This window comes from Schistosoma mansoni (assembly GCF_000237925.1).
Source record: "Schistosoma mansoni, WGS project CABG00000000 data, supercontig 0260, strain Puerto Rico, whole genome shotgun sequence".
Taxonomy (NCBI): domain Eukaryota; kingdom Metazoa; phylum Platyhelminthes; class Trematoda; order Strigeidida; family Schistosomatidae; genus Schistosoma; species Schistosoma mansoni.
This window is the reverse complement of record NW_017386123.1, coordinates 127199-140261: the sequence shown is the minus strand read 5'-3', so window position 1 is coordinate 140261 and position 13063 is coordinate 127199. Positions and strand designations below refer to the sequence as shown.

Here is a 13063-nt window from a genome sequence, read left to right as displayed (position 1 = left end):
TTTTTAAGCCAACAGATTGCCTTGATAGAGGAATTAGGTCAAGGAAAATAAGTATAAGGTTGGTAAGTTAGGATGTGAGTTACGCTAACTGCCATTATGTTAGTCATTTAAGATAACTGGGCTATTCACGTAAGGCTAATGCTTTTAGTTACACAACACTATGCAATGGCCCTGATTCTAGCCAACTTTGTGTATATTGATGTTGAGGTATTATATTCATTGATGTGTGATCTAATTCCCACTCAGATCTCAGTGTTATCTCAAAGAAGACCAGCTAATTTTCGTTTCTCAATTTCATGTCATCGGTAATAGATAAAAACAGTGTTTACGGTTTGTGTAAGCCATATCACTTGTTCATTCCCTATTGATTAAAAAAATAGTTCGAGAATTTGTTCGTTTATTTGTAGCTACGAATAACTATTTAATAATGTACAAATTCGTAATTGTAGCAATTTATTGTTAGTGTTCATGTACAATAATGACTACGCACCGATTCGTAAACGCTAATTATTGAACCGCCATATTGTCTTACAGTTAATCTTTAGTCTACTGCTACTCCACGAAGTAGTAGTGATGCATAAAGTAAATGGATATCAAACCAATCATTTATTTACTTCATCATTTATAATAACGATGATTATTAATAGATGAAACAAATTTACATTCACATAATTCCCAAATGACTTTTCTGAAAAACCTTAATTATGTAAACGTCTTTTGAGATTGTAAGATATGCTACACATAAGTCTTGTTTGAATTTATGATAATATCATTTAGCGAAAATTCCCATCATTTAGCAAATCTTATAGTTTTACACTCACTTGCTCGTTTAACATCCATCTTTTAATATTTAGTTATGAGTTTTCAATAGAACACAAAATTGTGCATTAATTTTTATGCAACTCATTTATGATATAACGAGCGTGTGGAAATTATATTCTAGTTTCCGCGATGTATTACTATACTACGATAATAATACTGATGACCGAGTTTACACTACCACTAGATTGGATACTCGACATGCTATACACGGATTAGATCATGTTTTATCAGATACCCGATTCACGACCAAAAATAAGGAACCAGAGTAAACGCTAGATAATGCTTTATTCCACATAATTAAAGGCAGCTACATTCAGTGAATCCAAAGTAGAAATCAGCGACAGGAAGAGAAATCACATATTTGATAGACAGTAAGTTGAGTACCTGTTTGCCCACGCTCAGTGGTTAAATATATATATATATATATATATCATGGCGTAAATCAGGTAAAAATCAGAGTCCAGATAAGTGCGTTTAAGAGAACAGCAGTCTGGTACACAATCACAGCATCAAGAACTAGTCGCGATATAATCAATCTGAATGCAGGCTCGAGTTGCAGAGAAATGACGTCACATAACATGTCGAAGATGGTTGTGCCGATTGTTAGTGCTAACCAGAAACGGGTTGTAGTCTCCACAAAGCTACAGGAGACGGTCGCTGCTATCTGACCTGTGACCAACAAGTCCCTATTGGTCATCTAGGAGACTCTCCTCTGTGTATAGACACCCCATCTGGATAATTAGATTTCCAGCTAATACTACAGTATCTGTCGAACGCGTTTTCTTGAGTAGACCATTTAACTGGTGATAGGCCCCCAAATGCCCTGGTACGGCCGAGAGTGGGGAGAGTCCGCTCTCCCTATCCAAATGCTCTCACATGGCCACGCGTATATAGCCTCTGTCAGGGAAGTCCTACTCACTGCCTTCTCGTGGCCGGGGTGTTGTTTACGAAATTGAGAGGGCGAAAAGCGAATGCTCGGCGTTTTAACCGTGTTGGTGGACACGGAAAGTCTACCTAGGGGAGTTGGAAAACCCTCATTCTAAACCAATGGTGCACATGGACTCTAGTATCCTGGGGGAACAAATGGCGTATGAACCAATTGTTGGTCACCAGCTACCATGGGACTGCATCTCCTCACGATGCTCCGTTGCCTTATGGATCAGACTTTTAGGTTGAAGGCTCCCGGTGTGGCCCTCTAAGAAGACGATCTGCTTTGGTTTGATTGTTCAGGTGTTTTCTCAGTCCTCATACATGGATGTTCACTTTCCATCTCATTTCTGTAAACGACTTCTCTCTGCCTGATGGCATTGAGTAAAACCTCATTACCGGACTCTATGAACACATGGTCGTTTGAGCGCTTTTTGAGAATTTGGGCGGACTCTTAAACATTTTGTTGTACCAGACCATTTGCGTGCTTTTGTGAAATCCTTTAGTTGCCCACAGTCTTCGATATCCTATCAAGTTTTATGTTCTGTCTGTAAGTGTACCATGAATATACGTAGCTGTCCACTTTTAGTCGTTTTTCATAGTCTTTGTATTTGTAAAATTTCTACGTACAATTAAAAGATTTTTAGTATAACTTCTGATTTTGAGGAAAATAAATATTCACTTTTAATACCATCAAAAAAACATATACTGTTAATAACTTTAAAAGCTTTGATTTTTGAATCTATTTTAAGGTTCAGAACAACTTACAGTTATTACTGTTAATAATTGACAGTTATTCAACTAAGTTATGTCCTAGAAAATCAATTAATACTTCTGTTTTATAGACAGCTAACAATATTTGCAGTATGTGTGTAAAATAAAGGAAATTCTTAACTATTAGTTGCTAGTAAATTATTTGTTTAATATGTTAATATCTAAAAGTTTGTCTGACATAAGGCGTAAATTTTATCGTGCTGATATAATGTCTGGTGTTAATTTCTCCTTAATTATATGATTTAATCAAAACTATATATATATATATATATATATATATATATATATAGAACTGGTTGTATTCTTTTATATTTAGATCCTGAATCTGTTGACATTCAACCTCCTGTCCAGCATAATGTAAATGTATGTTAAAGCACTTTAAATATATTAGAAAAGTGTTAATTTTTTTAATTTCCAATGTACAATAACTTGTACTTAACCGTTTAAAATGATAATAGGAAGTTACGAATGTGTTTTTTGATTTTGTATTAAAATGTTCCGAATAAAGTGTTTCACTAATCATAAAGAGCGTTTCACAGTAAATGTAATTCTTTTACTAATTTTACATTTATTTAATCTAGTTTGTGGCAAACCGTGTGTATGTCTGTAAGAGTGATGTTTCAAGTCTTATTGAAAGCTGAGTAATTTAGATAGTTACTCCATCCATCCATAGTTGAATTTTGTGATCATAATTATAAAGAGTAATAACTTTTGACAACTTATCACAATTCATAAGAGCATAGAATAAAAAGAAGAAAAAATTATTATCTTAGTAGGCAATATATAAGGAGATGCAAAGTAATAAATTGTTCAATTTTCAGATGGAGGTGAAAGACAAGTATGTTTGTGACTGATACTAATGTATTTGATTTAGTGCCCTTAACTGATTTCTAACATATTGAGAAACACTTCTCAGTTGAATTAGGTGGCTTACACTGTCCTACTTAGTTTACACCAACGCTCAGTGACTTTGGTATTTAGTACGCGTAGATTGGAGACTCCTTAACAATTTTCCAATCTGATTTTACGTCAATCAGAGTTACTTGTTTTAAGAGCTGGTTTGATATGTAGCCCTCAGATGCCCTGGTACGACCAAGGGTGAGGAGATTCCGCTCCCCCTCTCGAAATGCTCTCACATGGCCACGCGTATACAACTACTGCCAGGGAAGTCCTACTCACTGCCTTCTTGCGACATGGGTGTTGCTTACGAAGTTGAGAGGAATAAAGACGAATATCCGGCACCCAAACCGTGTTGGTGGACACGAAAAGTCCACCTAGGGGAGTTGAAACACTCTGATTCCAAACCAGTGGTGCTTAGGGGCTCCAGGATTCTGAGGGAACGAATGACTCATGAATCAATTGTTGTTCACCGACTACCATGTGACTGCATCTTCTAACATTGCTCCGTTGCCTTATGGATCAGACTTTTAGGTTGAAGGCTCCGGGTGTAGCCCCTAAGAAAACCACTTGCTTCGGTCTGTGCACCCGGGCATTATCACTGCCCACATGCAAATCAAGTGACTTGTGTGGCGCATATGTATTCGGTGTCCCTTTCTGTCAATATTTATATGTTCAAATAAATGAATAATTCGATATGTAGAACACCATATGCTGGTTAATTCAGTCAGTGCAAACTTGAAACCCCATCAGTTTAGCTACCGTCAAGCAAATTTTTAATGTATACTGGAATCAAAATTACCCAGAAGAAGAGTCAGATATGAATCTAATCACTTACATATTTATTGGGTCATAGAGTAAATTTGTATACATAACCACGTATTTTATTAAGGACACCACTCTACTTGATCAATGTCGAATCAATTTAAACAGGAAATTAAATGATTTGGCTTTATTTAGACTGTGGTATTGCAAACATATTTGTCTTATACTTCGATAGAGTTAATGGTTATATGTCGCAAAACGTCAGTGGAAACAATCTTTGTGCCTAACCATCGGTATGTATGAACACTACATATAATGAAAATTACAGTTCAAATACATTGAATGTGTCATTGTGTCATACCATTCTGAATAGAATTTTCGCATAAGATCATGACAATAATTATCAAAATTACTTAAACTATATTAACAAGTGTTTTGGATTGTCACTTCTAGCATTCTTATTTTTTAATGGTTACTGACTAACTGTCTTTTATATCCGTATTTATCACAACTCTTTGATAGTTGGACAGGAAATTAGATTTGTGAAATGCACTAGACTCAGCCTTTAAAGACTGTTATCTGTCCTGCAGTTGACACGTCATAATGTCAGCGATCTCATATGTGATATGTTTTGTCGAACTTAGTTGAATCATATAAAGGTCAGTACTGATACGATACCCAAAAATGACGTATAACAGGTCTTAATTGTTTGAAGGATGAGTGACCTATTGTTATAATGGTCCGTTTTCCTTTTTACACGATTGGAACGTCAATTTACCTTAGACGAACATCTACACTAGACTCCCTCCCAGTGTCTATTTTACGGGACTTCAGCACAACTCAGATCAAGAACACGTGATTGGCCTGATTAGAACGTAAATATATTTCCACACCAAAACCCGACACAATCCAACAACAATGAACATTTCAATCAATCACTAATAATTAATAAGGGTAGGGGAATATATGACACATCTAACACCTGTCAGATTATCTACAAGTCTAAGCGAAACAACCAATCATTATCATCCTCGCCCACATATCACCTATAAACTTTTTTTCCGATAGCCTATGGCATTTTATTACGTTTATTCTGTGTTCATATTCTGTGTATAATTATGTTATTTTATTATACAAAAGTCTATTCATATGGCTAGTGGTTTTATTTATGATTTGTGATCGTTCTAGGGACTAAGTCAATATTACCATTTAGTAAATAACCATCGGTCGGCCATGTCGAGAACACTCCATTGGAGCTCCTATACTAGTTAGCTGATACTATCTGTTCGTGTTTGATGCAAAATAGAAATTAATTTTTATGAACTTTTAAAAATGTCCGTGAACCAAAGGATTTTGAGTATCTGTAGCTCCATATTGATGGGGCTAAAAAGAGACCCGTATGTTGCGAGTTCAGCTCTACAATCGGGGTTGAAAAAGGAAGGAAAAGAGTGAAGGAAAGGACTGTTACTCATTCTTAAGTCAGAATAAATATCTTGTTTAGCAGCTTGGGTCTTAGTGACTTTTCAAGTAAGGACATAGTTGATGGTAACTATTCCTTGACCTATCACCATTTAAAGTTGATAGGAATCGGCTAAATTAGGAACTGATATTTTTGACAGCTGGTTGAAGTAAAAAATGTTCCGCCGCACATTCTAATTCATATCGCTTAGTTTAGATATCAATGAAAAATTTAGTCTGCTGTTGGATTAGGCGTAAGTCACCCAATCATTTTTCCACTGTAATTTTGTGTTGGTTAATATATATGGTTCCGAAATTATTACTTTTGTCATAACGACTAAGATGTTGACTTATCTACGAATTGTTTAATATATTAAATGTTTAATGATCTATGGAGATCATTTCGTACCAATAGTTCATGATGCTTGTAAATTATTGTTAGCGGGATGTAGATTTGATTACAGTACGTTCCGTGCAAGATTGTGTTGGGGCACGTTGATTGGTTATTTCCTAACCACTCAGTGCTGGGGGATACTTGGAGAGGACTATAGAATCTTATGTAAAAACTATAATATGATAACGTTTTTCTTATTTTGACCCTTACTTCCATCCAACCTCGTTATTTTGAATATAATTATGTTCTTGTCCAACCGTGTTCTCATTTGAGACTTGTCGAATGAAGTAGTGTCCAAAATTACGAAACAATAAGAGTAGCTGGGTCGTAGTAAGAGAATTGATAACAATTATAGTCTCGTTTATTTCGTATGAGTATGGTATTATACGGACTAGAAATATAACCCTGCTATCTATCCAGTTGTACTATCCCTTAATATCCGTTTAGTTCTTATTGATTGTGTGTGGGGCTTTTCTAAACGTCGGGTTTTAACATCTGTTGTCCCTTGACCACTTCACTTCAATCCGAAATTTCGGACGTACGTACAGACACCGTCAATGCAATATTTCACCTTCTTAACCATGCAAAGGTGGTTTAGTAATTAGACCGCTTAGCTTTCGTCCATTGGGTCACAGATTCGAACTGCATTTCAACTACTGTTTGAGCATTCGGGTATTAATACTACTCTTGACAAGAACGTTACTCAAAAGTCAGTCGATGAGTAAATCTGTATTTGGCAATTGAGTTACAGTTTATATTTATAGCAATTTTTGTATCGAATTAATAAACTCTGCTTTTGCGTGTCGTATTGTTTTGTACTGTTGTGTACATTTTACAGGATTATGGTTCCATTAACCAACCAACCAGAGATGGCAACTCGTTTGAAGTGAGTCCACCTGTTTTGTATTTGTCCTGTAAAATGTAAACCTGTTTAATAAAGTAAATAACATTTTTAGGCATTCGAAAGTATTCATATATAGGTTATCCAAGTTCTGTACTAGATAATTCTTATTATATTTGACGGCTACATTGTTACTCATATATGATGTTCAAAACGACGATTAGGCATATCTGTTATTTAAATACAGAAAGTTCTATTATGTATTATTATTAGCCAGGCTAATTTGTGTACATTAGGTTTTGCCTATACATTAAAAATTGTCATATTCATCCTTCTTTGCACTCAAATGATTCTATGGCCTACTGTTTACGCTCAGCAATTACATTCCAATAGGACGAAATTGTTTCATTTCATCGCGATGAGTCATCATCATCTAACAATTGAGTAGAATCCAGTCTTTTCTTTATACTAATTTTAGTCGGTTTTTTATATTGATTCTCGTAGAAGTAAATACTTTACAGGTTTTTTCTTGAATAATATAATGGTAATAGTTTCATTTAATCCTTGAAATTTTCTGGATATTACTAAGTGAATCATGACCACATTTTGTTGAAATATGTATATTTATAATAGTCACTTAGCCTTTATTTCATGGCAAAAACATCATTACTGATTGTGAGATGGGATTATGTATCACACTTGAAAACAATAACCTTCACTATATATATTGACACAGGTTTTCTAATTTTGTTGTTTTCTTTGTATTGACTTAATTTTCATTGTATTAAGCAAATGAATTCACTTCATTTCAAGTATTGTTGTTCATGTATATATACATGGTATATGCTAGTTTGTGTTCAAAACCACAATTACCAATTAATTATCAACATAAAAATCGAATCTTAATTAACACATCAAATAGAAATGTTTACTTTGCAACATGTTTTGTACGAGATGGACTTCATAGAACTCGTTAGTCAGTCAAGTCGGTCGCTACCCATAAATATGATAACCTCATTCACTCGGAGATAGTCTGAAACCTACTAATACGGCTCAAACGAAATATCGATGACTTCATGAACTGACACCATGTTTTGGTTTGACCACTCTTAGCTTTCTTCTAATCTAGACCTACACAAGGAAACCGAGCGTTCGTTGGTGATACGTAATACATGTCTTAATTACCTCAATTAGTTCAGATTCATAATCTTGGCAAATGATTTACTATCTTTGCCGACAAAACTCGAGGATAATTAGGGACTTGATCATCAGTTTGCTCATAACATAATTTAACATGATTGATACCATTAGATGTCTTTGTCAAATGCCACTAATTATCCGTTGTCTTAGATGGAAGTTCTTCGGCTTTGGAAACAGTTTAATGAATAGGTTGACAGAATTTGTCAAATCATTTATTTGGTTTCTTATTTCACAAACTGTCTTATTGTTTCGTTTTTGGACTAATATTTAAAGCTCGTATCCTTTGGTTTAGCATGAAACGACTTCCTAACTGTCTTTTTTTTCACATCCATTCAAGTGCAGACGCACACAAACATGAGCTGTTGTGTTGTTGTCAGAGTTGAAACGGTTACTTTTAAGTGAGCCAAACTCCTTCGGAGAGTGTTAATGTCACTGATTTGTATCCATCGTTGTGTTGTGATCAGGATGTTTGGCAGTCAGTCAGTCCATCACAGCGTAGAACCTAATAGGTGTGTATGTGAGTTCAAGGTGTCATACCACATAGGTACAGAGAGATGAAATTGTCAGGCCCGGCCCCCGAAGAGTAGAGGTATTAATAGTATGAGTGGTGATAGAAAAGATTAAACATCAAGGATACGATTCGAGGAAATATAAATTAATGAGACAAAAGAGATATAGAGAATCCAAAAGTTGAGAATTTCGGGGACGACAAAGGATGAGTGCACTTGCAACATAGCAAACGATTTTGAGCCATATCATTCAAAGTCTCTAACCACTGGTTACGATAACTTCGCTGACCAAGACTATATCCAACTGCCTGACGACTTAAATTGAGTCTCGATAGAAAAATGAAAGACTCCATCATACTTTCCGATGTGTAATCGTCATATTTTTAACGTGACTTCAGTTTTATGCATGCAGAACGAACTGTGGAAAGATGGAAGCTGGTTAAACTCACCCTGAAAATGCTATCGTAAATCTAATTGTAACACTCTTATATAATGAGACAGCAATCCCAAGGTCCGAAGGTGAAGTCGTACTGCCGACTGTACAGAGGTGTGACGGCAGTAAGGTGTTTCCTTCAGACAACCAGCATGACAGCGATGTTGCCTTCCCACAAGGAGGGGTGGGGTTAGAAAAGGTTGACCCTAAAAATGCACACCTCGCCTTATCCCACGGATTTCCGTCTCCGGCGGTAAGGTCCTTTGAAGAACGGAGCTAACACGTCAAAAGTCCCCCACAAAAAGGCCGTGCGTGACCGGCCTCAAGCAGTTGTCCCTTGGGCACTGCGGTCACGCTCCCAGGTCGTTAAGACCAACACTAATCCAACTTCTTTTTCAGGTCCCTCAAGAAATACCCTTCCACGGTATGGGCAACCGGGAAGTGATATTAGCCCTCATACCCGTAACAGCACACGAGACCAAGTTGGTCACTTTCAAATCCTTCCAAGAAAGAAATGTCATCATCATAGTAAAAACTAGTTAAGATTGTCTAAGTTGTCCACTTTTTAAATCTAAAACTTTCGTGGTAACTATTGATGGCTCGAATGAGAACGTCTACGAACCCCTAGTTAGAAGCCATGAAATTAGTCATGGGTAGAGTGAAACGAATGCTCATCGGATGACACTAGACGATACTCACGACATATCTCATATTGATAAGAGTTACGAACTATGAACCATTAAGTTGGAATATAGTGATTCAAGAATATCGTGGTCATCACGAGACTTGGAAGCCGATCGATCTGATCCTGTATCAGTCGATAATGCATACTGTGATATGTTCTCTCAAGGTTGGACAAAGTGTATACTAATTATTCATCAATTTCCAGTAGCGTTGTAACAGGTATCAGTGATGAAAACTACATTCGAATTATATGAATCTCGATAGGACCTCAATTTGGTATAGATATTTGCAGCTGCGAACCATATTGCCTGGTATTGATTTCTTCTAGTATCACAATTTTTGACTGAATGTACAGCGTGCATGAATCCAACAAAGTATTATGCTATTGTTTTAATCGTCTATTAAAAGAATAATCTCTGTCTTAGTGTTGTGTAGTATCTCATCTGTGCTTTTTTCTTCCACACTTCTTTTCGATTGATGATAACTATCGAATGGTTTCCATGTTGTTGCCTATCATTTTAGGAATCGCTTGGAACAACTAGTTCACAAAGTAATATTTTAATACCAACAAAAATGAACTCTTCATCCTTTCTGTCAGCATTAAAAGTACCTGTAAGTTTGTGTTTGCAGTGAGCACGTAATTTACTAAAAAGAATGGCCTTTTCATGTATTCCATTCAGCATACTGTTGTTTTGTAAAACATTCTCTTTATGTTTCTTTAAACTTCACATTTTCAATATTGTTTATAGTACTGCTTGTCATATCAGTCTAAGAGCCACTGAACACTGTGAAATTGATGACATGATTGCTTTTTCACTGAATCCTGATTCTTCAATAATATGTGTTTTGAAATCCGTTCAATACCAAACTAGGTCATTCAGTTTCCGAAGTTAGAACTTAACCTTTGTGTTTAAGTTTGTGTTTTGTGACAGACTTCGTGAGAACTCGATTTTTTTGCTAAATATTCCTTAATGTGCTCTCAACTCAATATCCATTCTGCTGTATCTGTTAACAGACTTTGTTTGTAAAATGTGTTCTAGGCATTTTAATCCATTCATTTCCGTCCCCAGTGGTTAGGCCTTTCTAAGTACGGAGCTGACACACCGAATATTCCTAATATTAAGACCGTATGTGTCCGGTCTCAAGCAGTTGTTCCTTGGGCTATTTCGTCACGTACCCAGGTTTTCATGTCCTTTAATACAGTTTTCTTTTCAGGTACCCCAAGAAAAAAGGTATCCTTACATGGTGTGGCCCACGTGAATTCTTTGTGTCCCCAGCATACACTATCAGAACAACATGCCGATTTACATTTCTTACTCACCGGTGACAGGACAACAACCCACTACAAATATGAAGTCACAATATGTATATAGCTAGGTTATTTGCAGTACAAAAATGTATAGCAACCACGTAATTAATTGACCGTATACTATGAACAACGATAAAAGAGATATCTGCGAGCGGATTACGTGAAACCTTATAATTAGAGCATTATATAGAAATCTTGGACAACATATTCAATGCATACCCAGTAAAGTGTATATAATAATCCACGGTAGCATAATCTACATAGTTCCACCTATTCAGTCATAATCTAAGGGAAAACTAATATGTATTGGATTTCTAGCATGTTTTGTGAGAAATCTATTTCGCCGCGATGTGCATTTGTGACCAGTTCAACTTTTTGCACATTATCTCTTACCTACTGAGATTTAGACAATCAAGTAGTGTTATCAATCAATTGTTCAAAATTGTAAATGGAACTGGTTCTGTTATTATTTTTATTATACTTAACAGATCCTTTAAAAAATATACTTTTCTAATGACTCATTTTTACACTATTTCAGGTTTATTAATCCCATTAGGCTTGTTTGTTAATGGTCCTTATAGTTTGATTACGACGGCAGTTTCAGCTGATCTAGGTACTCATCCTTCATTGTCTAGAAATTCTCGTGCATTGGCTACAGTAACAGGTATTATTGATGGAACAGGCTCAGTTGGTACGTTGTGTTAACAATATTCATTTCATGTTACACTTGGTTTTACTCATAGTTGCGGTTATTTATTCTTGATCCTTTGATGAGAAAAATGTTATCAGTATATTTATAAAGCTTACAAATCTGTAAAAATGTAGTTCAAATAATCTAACCTATCGACTGTGGAAATTTGTGTGCCATGTGTTAAATGGAGTCGAAATATCTAACAGTTTCTATATTTTATTGGTAACTCTAAGTAAATCGGTCCAATGATTAATTAGTATTCTTAATATACAATAATATAATATTATCAGTCATTTGTTAATCATAAGTTTATATCAGACGTTTTATTGTCTGTTTGGAACCGGTGAATAACCAAATTATTGTATCTTCTGGTAGGTTTTTGCACAAATCAAGTATTGAATTTGTAATATCAAGTGAAGAAAACTATTTACTCTTAAAATGTGAATTGAATCCTGACTTATTACCTCAACTTTTGTATTATATTTTTGAAGGTTACGTTTCCTTTTTTTCCACAATCTTTCATGTTCATTTATCCCTTTCTTCATCTCTTTGTCTAAGATAGAAATATTTTATTATTGATCTGTTCAGCTTTAATCTCGTTATTGTAGTCTGATGTTGTTTACTAAATCTATGCTATTCATTATACTTTTTATTGATTAGTTAAGAACTTTGTTTTCGTAATGTTGTATGCCACTGTAGCTGAGTACATAGCGACAAATAACGACAACAGTTATTTCATGCGGAGTCGTTAATGAACAAAAAAGTGTTGTTGATAATTCCTAGTATCATTTATTTTCAAAAAATGTTGAATCACTAAACTGTACTGTCTCATCTTAGTAGCGTGTGCTGATTAATGTTATATCTGGCGTCGACTCTGTTTTATCTATTTTCTTACTGCTTAAAGTTAGAAACAAGAACCACTGCAGTCCTCACGACGTGAAGTCATAACACAAAGAATAAAGACTGATACAAATGAAGATTTATTGACTCTTCTAAAATTCATCCTCAAAACATGTCAAAAATCACGTCATCATTAAATTAAATTGCTATGTCAGCATCGCCTAGTACTTATACTTAAAAACGGGTAACTAAGACAATTCCCTTGACTCCATGTAAGAACAAGTAAGACTTGTACAAATGGAGATTTTTCACTCCAAAAACACCGCGACTAGTCGAAAATACACTCATTTATATATTGATTTGTACACCCATATGATTGTCGATTCAAAAAAGTCACACATGAAATTATAATAAAATAGCATGGTGCATGTTATGCCAAACATAGTTCATGTTGATTCGGTACAACGAATATCATATCTTCAATAAAATATTCTACCCGAAATAAAACAAATATTACAC

The 13063-nt window shown here is 35.2% G+C and overlaps 1 protein-coding gene across 1 annotated transcript in view; it reads left to right on the top strand.

Annotated features, from left to right (window-relative positions):
- Positions 1–10277: 10277 nt before the first annotated feature.
- The window catches only part of Smp_095090, a gene marked incomplete at its 5' end in the record, with an annotated part of 8770 nt that continues 5984 nt past the window's right edge, over positions 10278–13063 (top strand). Inside the window, 2 exons of the mRNA XM_018792502.1 lie at positions 10278–10316; positions 11551–11704. Coding sequence (XP_018644415.1) covers positions 10278–10316; positions 11551–11704 — 193 coding nt within the window. The remainder of the gene's footprint in view (positions 10317–11550; positions 11705–13063) is intronic.